Source organism: Arachis hypogaea, chromosome 5 (assembly GCF_003086295.3).
Source record: "Arachis hypogaea cultivar Tifrunner chromosome 5, arahy.Tifrunner.gnm2.J5K5, whole genome shotgun sequence".
NCBI lineage: Eukaryota > Viridiplantae > Streptophyta > Magnoliopsida > Fabales > Fabaceae > Arachis > Arachis hypogaea.
Genome location: NC_092040.1, coordinates 2462875 through 2484294, shown reverse-complemented (window position 1 = coordinate 2484294; position 21420 = coordinate 2462875). Strand labels below are relative to the sequence as shown.

At 31.5% G+C, this 21420-nt stretch overlaps 2 protein-coding genes and 1 pseudogene across 3 annotated transcripts; 1 reads left to right on the top strand and 2 right to left on the bottom strand.

The window, feature by feature from the left end:
* Window positions 1-1258: 1258 nt before the first annotated feature.
* On the top strand, window positions 1259-10437 carry LOC112800150 (uncharacterized). Of its 2 annotated transcripts, none has more exons than XM_025842259.3 (23): window positions 1259-1591; window positions 1890-2178; window positions 2429-2497; window positions 2580-2717; window positions 2824-2941; window positions 3437-3519; window positions 4063-4158; window positions 4366-4534; window positions 4623-4765; window positions 4876-4962; window positions 5199-5384; window positions 5689-5856; window positions 6779-6899; window positions 6981-7050; window positions 7287-7374; window positions 7487-7607; window positions 7718-7911; window positions 8055-8163; window positions 8637-8792; window positions 8990-9092; window positions 9237-9410; window positions 9750-9895; window positions 9979-10437. In XM_025842259.3, the coding sequence occupies exons 1-23, from the start codon at window positions 1428-1430 to the stop codon at window positions 10170-10172; spliced, it is 3186 nt and encodes a 1061-aa protein (XP_025698044.1). In that variant the 5' UTR covers window positions 1259-1427; the 3' UTR covers window positions 10173-10437. The 2 variants fall into 2 exon arrangements, with proteins under 2 accessions (XP_025698044.1, XP_025698043.1); XM_025842258.3 differs by having other exon boundaries at window positions 1309-1591; window positions 7257-7374.
* Window positions 10438-10923: 486 nt separating this feature from the next.
* On the bottom strand, window positions 10924-13201 carry LOC112800152 (ubiquinol oxidase 2, mitochondrial-like). The gene is made up of 4 exons (XM_025842260.2): window positions 12540-13201; window positions 12326-12454; window positions 11416-11904; window positions 10924-11300 (listed from the first exon to the last, which is right to left on the bottom strand). The coding sequence occupies exons 1-4, from the start codon at window positions 12948-12950 to the stop codon at window positions 11241-11243; spliced, it is 1089 nt and encodes a 362-aa protein (XP_025698045.1). The 5' UTR covers window positions 12951-13201; the 3' UTR covers window positions 10924-11240.
* Window positions 13202-15092: 1891 nt separating this feature from the next.
* On the bottom strand, window positions 15093-18628 carry LOC112800149 (ubiquinol oxidase 1, mitochondrial-like; annotated as a pseudogene).
* Between the last annotated feature and the right edge of the window lie 2792 nt (window positions 18629-21420).

Below are 21420 nucleotides of genomic sequence, written 5' to 3'. Positions count from 1 at the left end.
TCTGCTAAGTTTTGCATAATTCAAAACTCTTTCTCTTCTTCCTCCTCATTTTTCATTGCTTCTTTTTTTTTCATCATCATCACCGTCTTTTTTTCTTATCCATCTTTTCTTTTTTGTTTTACCTTCTCAAGTTTCTTCTTGTTTTACTTTTTTATCAAGAATAAAAACAAAAAAATCAAATAAAGAAGAAGAAAAAACACATCATGTTGCAAAACTACTTGGAAGAAGAGGAACTTACATTCATTCAACTAAAAAAAAGAAATAAGAAAAAAAATGCAATATTAGTGGAAATATTTTTCTATATTTGCAGCAAATTTGGGTGTAACACGAGGATATTTAGATGTAACACGAAGATATTTTTAGTGCATTTTAAGAATTTTTGGTATACTTTTATTCTGATAAGTTATGTATAATTTAAAACTCTTCCTCTTCCTCCTCCTCATCTTGCTTCTTTTTTTCTATCATCATCACCATCTTTTTCTTCTTCTTTTTCTTATTCATCTTTTCATTTTTGTTTTATCTTCTCAAATTTCTTCTTATTTTATTTCTTAACAAGAATAAAAACTAAAAAAAGAAGAAACACATAATGCTGCAAAATTATTTGGAAAATTATGAACTTATATTCATTTAACTAAAAGAAGAAGAAAAAAATGCAGTATTAGAGAAAATATTTTTTCTGTATTTGCAGCAAATTTGGGTGTAATACGAAAATATTTGGGTGTATTTTAAGAATTTTGGATGTATTTTTATTCTGAGTTCTGCATAATTCAAAATTCTTTCTTTTCCTCTTCCTCATCTTCTACTGCGTCTTCTTTCTCATCTTCTTACTTTGTTTTCTTATAATTCATTTTGGGAGAAAAAATTAAACAAAGAACATAATGTTACAAAATCAATAAAAAAAGAAAAAAAATATGGCAATAATAACAACAATAAAAAAAATCACGATGATGAAATACGCAGAAAAGAAGAAAAAAGAATGCGAAAAAAAAAGAAGAAAAATACCAAAAAAAATAAAGAGAAAGAATATGGAATACAAATATTAAAAAAAATCTTTCTTATTTAGGATTATTCAAAGTTGAAGAAACATATGCTCTCTAAAAATTGTGGGTTATTTTTAGTGGGTTAGGCCTAATTTTTATAGATTTGTATATAAAAAAAACTTATATGTGTCCCAAATAAAAATTTACTGAGAACTAAATATCTTATTTTTTTTTGTGACAATATCTTATTTAATTTAAATTCTTTGAATATAGTATTTACTTTACTCAAAATCATTATATCTTGAAAGTGGGAGCATGACGGCAACAACAAATTGGACAACAGCAAAACACACCAATAATAAGTCGACGAAAATAGTAATACTAATAACAATCTATTAATAAAAAAATTAAAATGTAAATATAAATAGAAAGCAAAAAGCATCGATCATGGAAGTGTTCAGTTTCGGTTGCAGCAGTTACTGTTGCAGTTGGAGCACAACCGTCCCTGCGATTCCATCGAAGTTCGCGTCAACACTTAACCACCATCTTCTCCTTCTTCGGAACACCAATACGCGACCGTTTCCATCTTCACAATCACTCATCACTCTCAGGTTACTTCTGATTTCCCTTTTATAATTCTTCATCATTCGTCAAAAAAATCCACGCTGTGCAGTGAAAAGTGCATGGTTCCAGGAATTTATGCTAATTTAACTGAATTTAATACCGCATTTTTAGTTCTTGCATGTTTAATCGTCAATTAGAGTTCTTAGGTCGTGGAATTTTGAGTAGTTTATTCATCAGTGTTACATCTTACATGATTTGATAGATGATCATGCTATTTCCTTCATTATTATGATTACTGCATTAAACAGTTATATAAGGTTTGACAATATTGTTTTTGGAATGCAGAAGAAAAAGGAGATTTTGTGAGAAGTTTTTAGCTAAAATGGCTAATTATGAAGGAAAGACAGTCACTAGTGATGGCACTGGTGTCAGCTCAGGGAAAATGATTTACAAGCCTATTTTGGGAGATGGAGTCTTCCGATTTGACTGTTCTGTAAATGATAGAGATGCAGCATTTCCCAGCATTTCTTTTGTGAATAGCAGAGATCGAGACACACCTATAACTAGTGACAAGGTTCCTGTATATACCCCTACTTTTGAGTGCCTGCTGGAGCAGCAGGTTGTCAAACTTGAGGTTCGTTGCTTTATTAGTTTACAAGTTAGAGCTTTTGGATGTTATCTCAGCCATCTGATTACTTTTTCAGGTGTATTTTTCACATTTTAGGGTATGTTTGATCTGGGGGGTAAAACCTGGATGAAAATTTTCATGATGAGTTTGATGTGTAAAAATTTGACCCAGTTTTAGCTCAACGAAACGTACCCTGTTTTGCTTATTATATCATTTGTCTGCTCTTCAGAAATTGATTGAATTTGTTTCTGAACAGTTCCCTACAGGTACTTCTCTCTACGGAACTGGAGAAGCTAGTGGGCAGCTTGAAAGGACAGGGAAAAGAGTGAGTCAATTGGATGGAATAGTCAAGTTTAAAAGGGTCCTCTTTGGTATCATTGTAACAATGAGTTATATTGCACTTGTAGGTTTTCACGTGGAACACAGATGCATATGGTTATGGTCCTGAAACTATGTCCTTGTACCAATCACATCCATGGGTGTTAGCTATTCTTCCAAATGGGGAGGCATTAGGAATTCTTGCTGATACTACAAAGCGTTGTGAGGTGCTGTAACCTTTGGATTTATGTCATTTATGTAGGTTAACCTTTAAGAGACATTTCCGATGTTATATTGATATGATCGATGGTCATTTGTTCTGTTCATAAGCAGATTGATCTGAGAAAAGAATCAACAATACAGTTTGTTGCTCCATCCTCATATCCTGTCATTACATTTGGGCCTTTTGCTTCACCCACAGCTGTTTTGATATCTCTATCAAAAGCCATAGGTAATTTTCTTTAATAAAAAACCAGCTATAAATATTATTGCTCTAGTTCTAACCATTGTGCTTCATCTTTCTTGAGGGACTTAACATAAGAAGGTTTAATGCAGTTTTAGGGGAAAATGAATTCTTTCATAGCTCATGGAATCAGTATAAAAACTTATGCACCATGTGAAAGCATGAATTATATGCAAGTTATGTTAATAAGCGAACATGAAAATGCAAAGTGTGTTTTTATCAAACTAGGAGTTTCTCAAATCCATGCCTAAATATGAGGATATTATTGGTAATATTAATTTCTCTGTTATTCAAATCCTGGAAGCACAAAACGAGTTGATAAATGTACTTTTAAGTTCTCTGTTATAACTGCTTAACTTTAAATTTATGTATAGGATTGATATATTAGAATGTGATTGATATTAGAATGTTAAAGTTCTATTCAGCATTCATATATTAGAATGTGATTGATATTATGTTCCATTGTCATCAATTTATTTATAGGGACCGTGTTTATGCCCCCCAAATGGTCATTAGGCTATCAACAGTGCCGTTGGAGCTACATGTCTGACCAGAGGGTTCTGGAGGTACTGCACTGCTCTTATCTTGTCTTTCTAAATAGTAATGACTCTAGGGACTGATTGCATTCATTTACTCTACTTCTGGAGGTTCGCCTGTTTCTGCTTTTTTATTATATTTGGATAAAAGTGAATTTATTACGTTTGAAAAAAAAAATCACCACTTCATAGAACAACTCATCTCAACTTCTACTCAAAAGATTACAAGAAATATATGGGATCTACTTTAGGCTATTCAGGAGAAGCAGAGATGAGTATCTTAAGAAGAAAACTAAAACAAATGCACCTTCAATGGCTTTTGATAAAATTAAACTGAAAAATGGATAACTTTTACTTTTAATTTTGTAAAACTTTCTTTAACTTCTGTTATGTTTCATTAACTTCTTTTAAAAACTTTCAAGATTTGATGCGTATTTATGTATTGTGCATAGCAAACAGTATTGAAGTTTTGTGTACTTTTGGAGTTGTGGGTAGCTAGCGATATGTTTAGTTGTTAGATTTTGAAAGGCATGTATCATATTTCCTTGACTGGTTAGCTATTGAAAATTGCAGGTAGCAAGAACATTCCGGAAAAAGTCTATACCTTGTGATGTGATATGGATGGATATCGATTACATGGATGGTTTTCGTTGTTTCACCTTTGACAAGGCATGTTATTCTCCTTAGATAAATAGCAGTAACTAATATATGGATTGATGCTGCAATCAGTACATGCATGCCGTGGCTCACACACATGGGGGGATGTATTGTCCAAGATTAAGTTCCCATTGCACACTAATTTTTGGGTTTGACCATATTGAATATGTGTTTAGCAGTATTTTTTATTTGGAAAATAAGTTTTCTGATATCCTTCAGGAGCGTTTTCGTGATCCCAAGTCTTTAGCAGAAGGCCTCCATTATAATGGTTTTAAAGCTATTTGGATGCTTGATCCTGGCATTAAACAGGAAGAAGGTTATTTTGTATATGATAGTGGTTGTAAAAGTGATGTTTGGGTCCAAAAGGCAGATGGAACACCTTTTGTTGGTAACTATTATTTTCACTATGCTTTTTTCACTTTATACATTCTTCTTTCCTCCTAGTGATGCATTGTGCTCATCTATTTTTTCCTTAGGGGAGGTGTGGCCTGGGCCTTGTGTCTTCCCTGACTATACACAGTCAAAAGTTCGTTCATGGTGGGCTAATCTAGTTAAAGATTTCGTTTCCAATGGTGTTGATGGCATATGGAATGATATGAATGAACCTGCTGTTTTTAAGGTACTTTTAATATTGTTAATATGTTTTCAATAAATTATAAACAAGGTTCTGTCCAAATTTTGGTATTTGTGGTCTTGACATTTGAATTTACATTTATTATGCTTTTCCAGGTTGTAACAAAAACAATGCCTGAGAACAATGTTCATAGGGGAGACAGTGAACTTGGCGGTCATCAGAATCATTCTTTTTATCATAATGTAGTATTCTTTAACCTTTATCATAGTTTTGGAGTAACATGTCTTTTTAAATAATAAACTTGTGGGCGATACATGCAAGTAGGATGTGATTCAGTTATATAATAGTAAGATACAGTCCTGCAGCTTGACTCTGAATTTATTTTGTGAAGTTTGTCTTTGTTGAGTATGTCAATGGTTTTGCAAGGTAATATTGTCTACCTTGAACCACTAGTTATTCTTATGACTGTTCGCTGTAGGTTTATGGTCTGCTAATGGCAAGATCAACGTACGAAGGTATGAAACTGGCAAACGAAAACAAACGACCATTTGTTCTCACCAGAGCTGGATTCGTTGGTAGCCAAAGGTATGCCGCAACATGGACTGGAGATAACCTTTCAACCTGGGAGCATTTTCATATGAGTATCTCTATGGTACTTCAGTTGGTATGAATCAAACCAATGCTTCTTGAGCAACATTTGCATTTGATATCATCTTGGTACCACTTTGTCCTGCAAATTGTTGTGAAGAATATTTTAAGTCCTCGTAGCTCCCTCCTTATAGCTTTTTATATTTTACACATTTTCATACTATGTTCAGTGCTTTGTGAGTGGTGTTGTATTGAAAAAATACTATGTTCAGTGCTGGAAGAAAGATAAAATCAGAAGGATATTTATGTATTTCTAACATAAATATTGGCATCCAGTAAGTTTTCTGCATCCCTTCATTTTTTGCATTTGTTGTGTTCAGGGACTCAGTGGTCAGCCATTTTCTGGTCCTGATCTTGGGGGATTTGCTGGAAATGCAACACCTAGGCTTTTTGGAAGGTGGATGGGTGTAGGTTCCTTGTTTCCCTTCTGCAGAGGTCATTCTGAAGAAGGCACAAAAGACCATGAACCCTGGTCTTTTGGGGAAGAGGTTGGTTCGCAGTTGCCTATATAAAATTCTTTTCTTTGTTATGGTTTCCAACTGGTAATGTACTGGACATTATCTAGTTCTTTGTCTTTGCTTGACATCAACTTTAAAATGAGTTAATTGAAATAAATAAATATATTCTCACATGTACTTCATTTCATTCTGAAGAAGGCACAAAAGACCATGAACCCTGGTCTTTTGGGGAAGAGGTTGGTTCGCAGTTGCCTATATAAAATTCTTTTCTTTGTTATGGTTTCCAACTGGTAATGTACTGGACATTATCTAGTTCTTTGTCTTTGCTTGACATCAACTTTAAAATGAGTTAATTGAAATAAATAAATATATTCTCACATGTACTTCATTTCATGCTTTAAGTTTTGGTGTTGCACAACACGTTTTGAACTTATTCAGTGCTAACTTTAAAAATTGCTCTTGTTTTCCCTGAAATCTTTTGAACTTCTGTGAAAAATGATAACTGTTTATGTACTTATGTTCATTTATATTATTCAGGGTACCTAAAAAGAAAATACTGGTTTTATCATATATTATTCTTTTTTACGCCCAACTACTTACTAAGCATGTGATTGTTGCCGATGTATCAGTATCCACATCCTGTTAAACCATGATTTCAAATTTGCGTGTTGGTTTGTTATTAATATTTTGCTAGCACCTTAAAACTAGATTTTGAGCAACTGATGTTTTATTGATTAGAAAATTCATTTAAAGCTTTTTTAAAGGAATCTCACTGCCAGCTGCCCAGCTGGAGGCTGAAGATAAGATTCTATAATGAATGGGAAGATGTGCAGCTACAGTCCTTACTCCTTATATTTCATTTTCCCCGTTGTTTGCTGTGATGTTTTTCTGTGATTGAAATTTACTTCTATGCTCAAAACTGTGCATCACTGACTTCAGCTTTAATTATTAGTGCGAAGAAGTTTGTCGATTGGCATTGAAGAGGCGCTACCGCCTTATCCCACTTATCTACACACTTTTTTATTTTGCTCATACAAGGGGCACTCCAGTAACAACACCTACTTTCTTTGCCGGTGATTCCGTGTTCTGAAGAATAAATTTAGTGTCTTTTGTTTGGTTAACACATGATGGATTTATATTCTCGCTTCTTGCAGATCCAAAAGATCCTAGTCTGAGGAAACTTGAAAACTCATTTTTGCTTGGACCAGTTTTAGTATATGCAAGGTTCTTCCCCTTACTTAAAGTAGTCAATCTAGCTGCCACTGTTAGATTATTGAGAGATGCCTTTGCAGGATTTATTATTATTATTATTGTTGTTATTGTTGTTGTTGTTGTTATTATTATTATTTTTATTATTCATGCTAGCACAAAATGTGGCGAAGCTTATAGTTGTTGATAGAAAGTTTTACCCAATGCTGTACAATTTGCAGTAATTTGACGTGTTCTTTGTATCTGATCAGCACCTTACGCAATCAGGGGTTGGATAAGCTGGAGTATACTTTGCCTAAGGGTATTTGGTTGAGTTTTGACTTTGGTGATGCACATCCGGTATCCATGCTTTCTTCTGCTACTTTTTGCATGTCATTTCTACTTTTCTTTCTATTTTTTATTCTGTCTTCAAAATCTTTACTTATTTTTTGTGCTGTTTGGGGCATGACAGGATTTGCCAGCTTTATATTTAAAAGGTGGATCAATTATTCCTGTGGGTCTCCCTCTGCAACATGTTGGAGAAGCTCGTCCATCAGATGACTTGATGCTTCTTGTGGCCTTAGATGAACAAGGTAAGTCCCTGCATTCTGTTTTCCCTAAGAATGCTTGTAATTACAATATATTTGCTTTTCAGATGAATGTACTTTTAGATAACGTATGAATAAGATATATTCATTTACAGGGAAAGCTGAAGGTGTTCTATTTGAGGATGATGGTGATGGATATGAATTCACCAAAGGCAATTATTTATTAACACAATATGTGGCTGAACTTCAGTCATCGGTTGTTACTGTGAGAGTACAAAAATCTGAAGGATCATGGGGAAGACCCAAACGCCGCCTTCATGTTCAAGTATTGCTAGGTGGGGGTGCAATGGTATGTGTTTCTTCAAAAAAGGAATTTATGAGGAACATGAAACTTATATAGAAAGAAGTAATCAAGTGTTGTGCTTAGAAGTTATTCATTACATTATCCTTTCCACTTGAGATTCATATTGATAAGTTAGGTTTTGTATACAGCTTGATACCTGGGGCATGGATGGAGAAGTTCTGCAAGTTATTCTGCCTTCTGAAGAGGAGGTATCGAAGTTAGTATCTACAAGTGAGAAGGAATACAAGGAACGATTAGGTAGGTACTTGCTCAGATCTTTACTTTGTGGGTTTATGAATATTTCCTTATAGAGTATATATGCTCATATTTTCTTAAATTCTCATCTTCTTTAGCATCCTTCTCTGCCAATGCTATAGCTTTATTTATCTTCTGCCAACAAGTCTGCTTTTGAAAAATATAATATTATATGACCTCTGTTGAAGATATTCTTAGGTTTTGATATTCATGAATATTTAGCACCGTGCTATTACTCAGTAGTTTCACGTCTTCCTCACATGTATATGGGTTTTTCATTTCCTTCCTTTTTTGAGAATTGAAAGTTTTGCATGCTTTTCACTCTTCCTTTCCCCATGAGCAAAGTGGAGGGTAAGCAGGGAGAGAAGTATTTGGCAATTGACATTGCATTTTCTTCTCAGTTGTGTATGAGATGCATGCACTAATAATGCATACTCTGTATCATGGTGTGCTAATTTCTCATGAATGCTATGCAGAAGGGGCAATTCAGATTCCTGATGCAGAGGAGCTTTCTGGACCCAAGGGGACAGAGCTTTCAAGAACTCCCATTGAACTGAAAAATGGTGAGTGGGTTCTTAAAATTGTTCCCTGGATTGGCGGCAGAATCATTTCCATGGTGCACATTCCTTCAGGTAAAATTGATTGTCCATTAGCAATTTATTTAATCAGTAAATTAATCTGGAAATAGAACTCCTTTTATTTTCCATACGACCTGTTGGTTCTTTGTGTTTCTCATTAGATCCATATAGTTATAAAGGAGATCATATTACTTTATGTTGCATGGATGGAACAAATGTTGTATTGTTCATGATAAATTATCTGCCTTCAGGAACACAATGGCTGCATAGCAGGTTAGAAACCAGTGGATACGAGGAGTATAGTGGTACAGAGTATCGATCTGCTGGATGTTCGGAGGAATACTCTATCATTGAGTTAGTTTTTCTTGCACTTGTTTTTTCTGAGAGCCACCAAATTCCCCTTTAACCCATTCTTTGTGTGCATATTTTTGTCCGTGCTGGTCCGCCCACACCCTCTTAACTTTGGTGTTCAACATACATTTGTTTTCTTTCTTGCAGTCGAGAACTTGAGCTTGCAGGGGAAGGAGAATCTATGGTATTAGAGGGTGATATTGGTGGAGGATTGGTTCTTCAGCGGCAGATCTATTTTCCAAAGAATGCTGTTAGCATGTTTCAAGTAGAATCAAGCATATTATCCCGCAGTGTTGGAGCTGGTTCTGGAGGATTCTCAAGGTTTTATTTTTTTTTTGTATTGTAACATTTAATAGCATTGTGTGGGTTACAAATTGAATTTTTCAAGGACTGGTGTGTAGTTTTACTCAACATTTTCAGTACTTCAGAATCAGATTTTACAGAATATTTTACTCAGCTATTTATAGATTAATCATCCGAAAAAAGAAAACACTAATATTAGCTAGCGTTGATGAGAAACTGTATTTAGCTAGGTTAACAATTTTTGAGTTTTACCCTCTGTGACTGCAGTATCCTTGTGTTCTTTTATTTGCTCAATTGAAAATGTTTGAATTTGTTCAGATTATTGATTTCTGCTATGGTCCATTTTACTTTCTGCAGGTTGGTCTGCTTAAGGGTTCACCCAACATTTGATCTTTTGCACCCATCAGAATCTTTTATTTCTTTTACCTCAATTGATGGATCAACGCATGAAGTGTTTCCCGAAAGTGGAGAGCAATCTTTTGAAGGAGACCTTCTTCCAAATGGTAATGGTCATTTTATCTTATCCTTTGCATTATTCATTACTGCCAATATTAACAAGATAGATGATGAACTTTTTTTATCTCAGGTGAGTGGAGGCTCATTGATAAATGTCTTGGATTGGCGCTGGTCAATCGATTTAACGTAACTGAGGTTTTCAAGTGTCTGGTTCATTGGGATTGCGGCACGGTCAACCTGGAGCTATGGTCTGAGAGCCGGCCCGTTTCAAATCAATCCCCTCTCAGAATTTCCCATCAGTACGAGGTCGTGAGAATCCCATGATTATTTCTAAACTGCTCACTGCACAAGGTATCCGCGTGTTAAGAGCAGCAGAACAGTGCTAATAACTTGCATATAAAACATTGCAGCTAAATCAAAAGGTGCCTTCCACTTAACTGTACGTATATATGTTTGGAACTTTAGCGTGAAATTGGGAATGGAAGTAAGGAATAAAGGAAGGACTGGGAATAGTGTATCCCAGATGGCCTAATGTATGCGATGTCATGTTTGTTCAAATGCAACAAAAATTGCTATCTTGGAACCTAAATTTTCCTCGAGTGTGGGATCAATTAAGTAACACCCCCTCCCCCCTCTTATCTTCTGATGGCAATACCAATCATTTACCCCTCCATTACCATCACGCAGCTTTCCTAGCTGTTAACACCCTGTGTTTTAACTTTGCTTCTAAGATGCAGTCTTTACTTTTTGCATTGACGATACACTAGGTTCGAAACATTAAGAGGCGTTTGAACACACTTCCCAATAATCATACCAAACTGGTTATAGATTCATTATAATTCTTATCTGACACAGCCGGGTGTCACTCAAATTGATGCAGTTTTATCATGCCCTGCCAGACTTATTGTAAAATCTTTTATTAAATTTCATCTATTCCTTCCGCTAAATTATCTGCCATAAGGCAAATTCCAGTCGAGTATTAAAGATAAAATAGCAGCACTTGTCTGATGATGTTAAGATCCATAACCATGAAGAAAGTAATGCAATCTACCGTCAAAAAGGAGCATCAAGGAAATATCAGGCAAAATGTAGTGGAGCTCTCTAGTTATGAGATTTCGTATAACTCCATGAGCACCCTCAACAGTGCCCAATAGAATAACAAATCATTCAGATATATGACTTCAGACAAACAAGGAGATGTATGACTCAGAACAATAAGTAGACTCCACATTATTTACATCGACATTGTTAGACGAACCTTGAGAAAAATACTACTATATTGTCACCAAACTAGAAGCTTTATTTATTCTAGGCTTCTAGCCAAAATTACATTCACCATGTAATTTGACTCAATCTGCACTCCACTAAAAAATTTGACAAGAAATCAGAGTCTTAGTGATAACCAATTGGAGCAGCAGTCTCTCGTAACTCTCGGCCTTGATAATGTACATCCTGCAATTCATTCAAAAAATAACACCATTAGCAATCCAAATCATAATATCATATACCAAACACACCTTCAATATTTTTTCATCCAAGATTAATAAAAGGGTATAAATAAGCTTACCGATGCAAAGTGGTTGACGTCACGGTGGTGCGCTTCATCGGCTCTGACGACCATAACCACATCCCTTAGAGTAGAATCAGGTGGAAGCTGCCAATAGTCGATGGCTATGGCTGGTGCTGGCACATTCTCTATATTGCCCTTGTCAAGCTCCTTAAGGAACTCAGTGTAGGAGTGTATTGCTTCCTCCTCAAGGTACCCAACCATGCGGTGTGCAAATTTGGGAGACACCAAATACCCCAAGAAGTAGGCATTGAAGAAAACACCTTGAACTGCTATCACCAAAGCACGCTCGTACCACTTTGGCTTGGCCACTTCCATGAAGGTCATTAGGTGCATGCGCTCGTTCTCTGCTTCTTCCAGCAGAGCTTTGATCCAGCCACCACTGTGCTCGAATCGTCGCAGCGATTTGCAGTGGAGGAGCATCCCTCCCACCATGCCAGGAACAGCTGCCACTGTCTCCAGCATCATTGCTCGGCATCCATATCGGCGCTGTTACATTTGAATAAAACATATGATAAGAACAAAGCTTAATTAAGCATTTTATATTATAGACTATGAAATTATCAAGGCTTATATTTTTCTTCTGAAGGTAATGTAAGATGTAATATTTCTATATCAAAGAACAAAGAGGTAATATGGACTTCCCAAATCAAACAAAGTATTCTATGTAATCATCCGTTTAATTTTCTTAGAGAGGCTCTAAGCTATTAATCTTCATGAAGATCATTTAACTTTCAGAAATTTGTTTTGCCCTATTTCAAGAGATGAAAGGTATTATATTATCAATTACATGATTAGTTCTCAAACGCATCATGTGCTGGTTAATCAACTTATGACCTAACCCTCAGCAACCTAACATCACATGCACCATCATGTACCACTTGAAAAGATATCAATGAATAATGGATACCTGAAAGAATAGATCAGTGGGGAATCTGAGCGATTTAACAGTCCAATAAGCCATCTTGTCCAGAAATGTTACCGGCGCATGGTGCTTCTTCAAATCAATGTTCAGATCCGCTTTGTATGTCTCCCATGGCTTCATTAAAAAAATATATATTCAATAAAACAAAACAAAACTTTTCAAGAAGAAAATAAATAACAACAGATCTGAAAATATGTACCCTGAAGCAGTTCCATTTCCATTCTGTGCCATCCTCTTTGGTAATCTTAGATGGATTGATACCCCAATAACTCGCGATAATACCCTTATCATTACTATTCTCTTTGTTCCCAACACTTTCAGAAGACGATCCAATCTTCTTCTTCTCTTCATTGTTCTTCTCCTTCTCCGATGACAAGGCCATAGTGCTCTCGCTCCTTCCTCCATCAATCATTGATGCTCTAATCCAATACCCTAACTTGTTCGGACCACCAACACCGACTTCATTACCAATACCTCTCGCCGCCGCCGCCGCCGCCACGCCGCCACGGCCCGCGGTGGAGAACAAACGGTTAGCTGCAACAATCACAGCAGTGTTGGCCACCCTAGCACCACCACCACCAGCAGCGGTACGAACCATCGTCATCATCATGATAATCACCACAATGATTCCAAGAAGCGCGGGGTAGAAGTGTTTGTTATTTTCTCGGGAAAAGAATATGAGATGAGAAATTGTTAAAGGGAATTTGAATTGCTTTTTTCGTTGTTGTGATGAAAAAAAAAAGGGTTTAAGAGAGGTTGTGTATATATATATGAAGAGAGCGAAAAAGATGAGGTGAGTAACGTTGATACGTTGGTGTGTTAGTTGGCAACTATGGCGGTGGAATGCATGTGTTTGGGTTTGGCATGGAAAATATTCTAGAACCATATTTTACTTATTTAATTAACTATTTTTCCTACATTCTTTTTGGTATATTTTTTAAGGTTGATTTTGTTAATAATAACAATTTATTATCATCATTATATGAGTGTCAATTAGCAGAGGTGAAGTAATTTCATAGGAAAATAAGATTTAATTTCAATGTATATTATTTTATGTGTAATGTTAGGGGCCAATAATTTTGGTGATTGGTAGCCATTAAATAGTCATTAATAATAATTTAATAGTATAAAATTAGTGTGAGATTTCATTCAATGACTCACATTTCTCTACTAATTATATACTGACCAAAATTCAATAAAATTGTTTACCCTTTAAATTTTCCTTATTTTATTTTATAGTTTAATATATATACTCATCATTCATGTAATATCTAATAGTTAAGATTTTTTCCACTCACTTAAATATTAGTAGAAACTCAGGTGCAGTAGACTTAAAATTAATAGTTAAAAATTATTACATAATTTAACTAATTTGACTAAATTTTCATCCAACAGCTCTCACCTATTAACTTCACGTGAAGTCTTGAATTTTCACCTTAAATATTATATAATTTTCTTTGCATAATAAAATATAAAGTTATTGAAGTTTTAAATTATTTGTAAAATAAAAACTCTAAAATATATAAATCATATTTAATTTAATAACATATTATGACTTCTTTAAAAAGTTTAATAAGAATAAAATTTTTATCACCTGGAAATTAAAAGAAAATAATTCTCGAAAGGAAATTGCATTGTTTAATCATTTTTCAGCTTAGACAATTTTAAAAGATAAAACACATGAAAAAAATTATGATTTCCTACCAAAAAAAGAAAGTAAAATTTTCATATTACTTATTGTATTTTATTTAAATTGTATTAAAGTTGTACTATCAAATTCAAGTTACCTGTCGTACCAATGCGGCTGTTCTTAACTGATCATTAATTGAATAATAATAATTAAAGTTTGCCATTTCTTGGGGATCAAGTAGTTGGGTCTTATCTGCTGCGTGTTCACACCAACTCAATATCATACACCCTAAGGGAATATTCTCTCACTGGTCCCCCGTACACACATGCATTTCCTTTTGTATTTTCCGGTAAAATTGACTAGAAATTTTGTTCGTCCACAAAATTAACATTAGATATTTCATATTTGTGGTTTAATATAACGTGAGCAATATTTCTGTATTTAGACTAAAATGTTTATAATATGAGGTGAGTATTAATGAGTTTTGAAAAAAAAAACAACATTTTTTATATATAGCACAGTACATAAAACTTTTTATATATTTGTATAATAAATTAAATATTTAGATTTTTATTATCACAAATATTCTACTATAAAAAATTTGGTCAGCTAGAATATAATTTTGTTTTGTATATGAATCTAAATTATCCATATAAAACGTAATAAATAACTTTTTATATATTTGTATAATAATTAAATATTTAGATTTTTATTATCACAAATATTCTACTATAAAAAATTTGGTCAGTTAGAATATAATTTTGTTTGATATATGAATCTAAATTATCCATATAAAACGTAATAAATATATGATTAAAATATATTTACGTAATAAAAAGTGTAACACTTTCACTTAATGACATATATTTTAAATGACATAATTTTTCTTTTTCGCTTAGAGTTTTTGGGTATAACAATTTATATCATAAATCATATCTCTTTTTGTATAGTTTGTGGTACGTCTATTATGAATCATAATTTTAAATATATTCAATACAAAAATAAATCTTTTTAGCAAATAAATTAATTGTCATAAAAATTTAATTAATTAAAGTTTCTAATGATAATTAAATTTTCCCTTTAACTTGACAAGGATCGCAGAAGCCAATAAGGAGTATACCATACATGAAAACTAAAATTTAAATTGATCATTTATTAAGATATTTTACAAATTCTATTTAAATAGATGAGATTTTTGTCAACATGAATTGACAAACTCTTGATTCCCCACTAAATAACTCAACTCACCAACTTTGTACAAGATACATCAGCATTATTCAGATTATTATCCATAACAAAACACAACAATATTGTTGTCACAAACCAACATTTTTATTTATTCTAGGCTTCTAGCCAAAGACCCTTGAATTCTTAGTGATACCCAATTGGAGCAGGAGTCTCTCTTAGTTCTCGCCCTTGATAATGCACATCCTGCAATAACATCACCATCATTCTTGCACATTATTACATCACACAATTATAAGAAAATCTCCTTTTTTTCCCTTTTCAGGTTTTTTAAATAAATAAATTAAATTGTAATACATATGAGATAAGTTAAATGTATATAATTGGCTAATCTACACTAAAAACAAGATAAGTAATTTATTCATTTAAGAAGTCCATATTTTCCTTTCTAGTATATATTTTAGTGTTTACTATAAGATTATTCGATACCAAATCCTTCCCCTTATACATAAGGGCATATCAAGTGAGATAAATAATTTTTCTTACAAGATATAGTATATAATTGTTCTCTATTTCTTTTATGTTGTAAAATTATATATATTGAAAAAGATTTGAAATCAACTCCTAGTTAGTTGAAGAAAAATTGGTATGCTAACAAAACTGAAATTATATATAGCATTATAAAAATCGATCTAAATTAAAATAAGTATGCAGAAGGTAATCATCACACCTTGAAGGAACTAAAAACTTATTCGGACACTAATTAAGTTTATAACTAAATACAGAGAGTTTAAGAAATTAATTTTGATGCAGTCACTAAAAGTGTAAAACTTTTTATATAGTAGTGTAATCACGTTCACTCGGTCAATATAAAAGGTAGTTATTTTAGTGATGTGAATGCATGCGTAAAATTATTTTAGACTAACAATGAATCATAACTAAATGATAAAAATTCAGGTACAGTCAATTTTACGTGAAGTTATAGATGAGTGGTTAAATAATTTGACTGATTTAAATAAATTTTCACTTAACGACTATTAGTTATCAATTTCATGTAAAGTTGACCACAGTTGAATTTTCACTTAGGAAAAATATAGATAACCAATAATATTTTTGAATAATGTGTGAATAATGTGAATTAATATGATTAAAAAAATAAATTTAAATTAATAACATTAAATTAAGGTGTAGTATATTTTTATTTGATTGGTGGTCGTTTATGTTGTTCAACCTAACATTCTCCTTCCACTTATTAAATTCATAGTTTTATTAACCAAAATTGGTGAGAATTACCGATGCAAAGTGATTGACATCACGGTGGTGTGCTTCATCAGCTCTAACAACCATAACCACATCCCTTAGAGTAGAATCAGGTGGAAGCTGCCAATAATCGATGGCTATGGCTGGTGCTGCCACATTCTCTATATTACCCTTGCAAGCTCCTTAAGAAACTCTGTGTAGGAGTGTATTGCTTCCTCTTCAAGGTACCCAACCATGCGGTGTGCAAATTTCGGAGACACCAAATACCCCAATAAATATGCGTTCAAGAAAACACCTTGGACTGCCATTACCAGAGCACGTTCCAACCATTTTGGATCTGACACCTCCATGAATGTCATTAGGTGCATGCGCTCGTTCTCGGTTTCTTCTAGCAGTGCTTTGATCCACCCACCACTGTGCTCAAATCGCCGCAGCGATTTGCAGTGTAGGAGCATGCCTGCTACCATGCCGGGGACAGCCGCAACTGTTTCCAGCATCATAGCCCGGCATCCATATCGCTTCTGTACATATAACATTTGCATACATAAAGACAGAATTTGACTAAAGCCAGCTACCAATATAAAATATATGCTGAAATATAAAAACTTTGAAAACAAATTAAACTATACGTATATTTATATAAATATATTGATAGCTGATTTTAATAGCTAATTTTAATGTATAAATAACATTTTTTTTATGTATACTAAAAATGAACTATTAAATTAGTATTATATATTATAATATTAAATATAGGAAAAGTCTAGAAGTCAGTAACTTTATTAATTTCTGACAAACATGTAACCAGCAAAAAAAAAATGAGTAATTCCACACAATTGGATGAAATCTTATATCATTAAAAACATTATTAATGACTACAAATCACAAAAGTTGCTAACCCTATAATTCCTCTTAAATATATTATGTCTGATTGTCTACTCTTGTTGAGATGAATTGGAAAATATAGAAGCAAAACCAAGTAAGGAAACATCACATGCATCATTTCATGCATGCTATATTGATCCGAGAAGCAAAAGTAAAAGAAAGCTAGCTAGTAGGAAGATACATGCATGCATGAATAGAATTATAAACTAAGTAGTGGAAACCTGGAAAAAGATATCAGTGGGATATCTGAGACCCTTTACAGTCCAAAAAGCCATCTTGTCCGTAAAGGTCTTGGGCGCATGATGCTTTTCCAGATCAATGCTTATATCTGCTTTGTAACTCTCCCAAGGCTTCATGTAACACAGGAAAGATCAACATCAAATAAATTTTCAATTTAATTATTCTATTAATTTTTATAATTTTATTAAATGTATAATTAAGTATATATATATATATATTTGATTTTTATATTTTTTTAATTTTATAATTAATATTTTTTTAATATAAAAAAATCAGAATTAACTGAATATTTTTTTATGAATAAAAATATTTATAATTAAAAATTTAACTAAATCTTTAATTCCATGTATATATTTTGAGAGAAATATTCGATTATTTTTAACATTTTTTACATAAAAAAATTAATTACAAAATAAAAATTGTGTAAGAATCTAACTCAAAAAAAAATATAAAGATATAATTAAAAATTTAATAAAATTATAGAAACTAAAATAATTAAACTTAATTCTCTAAAACTAAAATTAAAATTATCATAAAACTATTTATTCTAAAAGTATAAACTATTAAAAAAAACATAAATAATTATATTTTTAACACGATTTTAATATAATATTTTTTTAAAATTTATGCGAATTTATTATATAAACTTTTATTTATTTATTTAATTTGTACCCTTTTTCTTTCCTTTGGAGTAAAGAATTTGAATTCTAATCTTTTGGTCGAAATTTGATTATATATCTCTAATAAAAATAAAAGAAATATGCATATATACATACCCTGAAGCAATTCCATTTCCATTGTGAGCCATCATCTTTGGTAACCTTAGAAGGCTGAATTCCCCAATAACTCACAATACCCTCACTACTATTATTCTCTTCAACCTTCTTCTCCTTCTCCTTATTATTATTATTATTATTATCTGAAAAGGTCAAAGTGGTCATAGTGTTTCTTACACCATTTCCATGAATAAGAGGGCCTCTAACCCAATAGCCTAACTCCTTGGCCACCCTGCCACCACCACCCTTCATCATCATTTGAGGGACTATTATTATTTGACTTCTTGTATTTGTGTGAAGAAAAAAGGCTTAAGGGAGGAGGATTTATATACTATTTTTTTTTCTTTTAAGTTGATAATTATTGAATAAAAAGTTTTAATATAATTTAATTTTGAAAAAAATGACAAACAATATTTCTTTTAACTAATAATCGGTTAATATTTGTAACTATTCATTTTAGAGGATTATTTTTCTAATTATATAAATGACTAAGTTGATTAAACAATGATTGGTGATAAGATCAACTTGTAAAAATATCTTGTGATTTCAAAGGAAAGAAGTAATTTTTTATATTACATCTTGTATTATTTAATTAGAATTATCTTCGTATATTTGAGCTGTAGTAATGTATTAGTACTACACTACTATGTCGTACCAATTTGGCGGCTCTAGATAGATATCATAACAAAATCAAAATCAAATTGTAGAAAGAACTGAAAGATCATTATGAGAATCGAGTAATTTAAAATTATTTTAGTTAAACAGTGATTGGTGGAAAAAAAAGGAATTTCATAAAATATCCTATGAATTCAAATAAAAAAAATAATAAATTCTGATTACTTCTTGCATTATTTAAAATATTAGACCATCTCCAATAGAAACTCATCCAAATTCTTATTTATGGCTCACTTGTCATAAAAAGTAACTCCACATCAACTTTTGCGTCATAGATAGTAAATAGGAACTCAAAGCATCTCTTTCTTCTCCATTAGAAGGAACTCACTTTAGTCTCTATTGTGGTCCCACTTAATTAATTAATTAAAATACTTAAACTTAATGTAATTAATTTTTTCAATAATATTTTAAATTTATAAATTTAAAAATAATTCACTATTAAAAAATATTAATGTTAAATAAATTCATACATAACAATAATATACAATATATAATTCGGGATTATACTAATTTGTAAAATTACTTAATACAAAAAAATTATTGCAACGTCCAATTTTAATAATGTGGTTAGCATTTTAAATTTTAAAAATTATTTAATAAATTAATTATGATTTAATTATTTAATTATTAGTATTTTAATTATTTAATCTAATTAATTATTATAATTATTAATAAATTAATTAAGATTTAATTATTTAATATAAATTATTAATCAAATAAAAATATAATTATTTATTATAATTATTACTAATTTAATTATTTAATATAATTATTTAATTATTTTAAATTTTATATAATTATTTATTTTTATAATAACTTAGCAAATGATAAATTATTATTGGTTATAATGAATCCCTCTAAATGAAGATTTTCTCTTTTTGAATAACATGTTGGGCTTACATTGGTTATGCTCTAATGGTAGATTTTCTTGAATGTCAGAAGAAGTTAAATGGAATCTATCTATTGGAGATGCTCTTTGACCTTTATGTTTAAACTTAATCATGCGTTTGTCTTTAAAATTTAAAGTTTTTTTTTTAAATAATAGGTTATATTTCATTAATTATTAAAAAATAAAATATAAAAATATTCAAAAATAAGACAGCATAATAAAAGGTGAAAATTTCTCAAAAATACTACACTGAGTTGTATTGTAAGATTAAAATTAAATAATTAAATAAAATATAAATAATATAAGAATAAGATCCAAGTTGTATTTGTATTGCATTTGTACTACAAATTCTGATAATTCTTGGAGACCAAGTTCTTCAAGTTTTTAACCTCCAATCATAAACGCATTGGAATATTCCCCTCACGGTTTGCGTTACATGCATGAATCTCTTGTTCTTCCATCTATCTCTTCACGTCAACTAGTACTATTTAATTATTTATTATATGTGACGTTGACTTATAATATAGGTCTCAAAATCAAAACAGGATAGCCACATTTTAAGCTAAAGCATAAGTAATATCTTATTGAAATAAAACTACTTAAAAGGATGTACTACATCCGTAACAAGATTATTGTATACAAATTGAATTTTGTAACTACCAATTAATATTTCGTAGTTACTCATACAAAAAACTTCTTCGTATAAAAATATAACTGAAATGCAAATACGTATTATATTGAGTAATTTAGTCAAATTTTCTAACATTTTTTAATGGTTATATTTATAAAAGACATTTTTATATGTCAAATAAAAAAAAGACATTTACTTATGATTAGTCACTTCATGTCAAAATAAAGATAGAATTTGTCAAGTGTTTGCAATTTAGTTTATATCTAATCTCGTCTAATTTAACTTATCATAAAATAATTTTAGGTTTAGAATGATTTAAAAGTTTAATTCTATTCACAAAAAAATTTAGAAAAAAAGATAAATAGGTTTTTAATTTTTTAGCCTGCAGACATTTATATTCTTGAAAATTTGAAAATATATTTAAGTCTCTGACTTTTTTAAAATCTGAATATATTGATCCTTGAATCTAATTTGTTCCATTTTAAATACTTTCTTACGTGTGCATCGTATTTTGGCCAGACCAGTATAACGGAAGTCATGTTTGATTTTTTCATTGGGTCTGCCAGACCTAAGTAAACAGAGGGATCGATGTGTTTAGGTTTTAAGAATGTCAAAAACTTAAATGTATTTTCAAATCGTTAAAAATTTAAATGTTTGCGAACCAAAAAGTCAAGAATTTATTTGTCTTTTTCTCAAAAACTTAATAGATATATAAAATCTATTTGAGCCTATTAAAACATAAATAAATACAATTTTCTTTTTGAGTTTTTTCTACCTAAAGTTGTGAATTTCAAAGTGGGGATTCAAGAATCTCATACACAAGCCAATTTTCGTTGTCATCTCTTTCTGTTCACAAATAATATATATATATATATATATATATATATATATATATATATATATATGTAT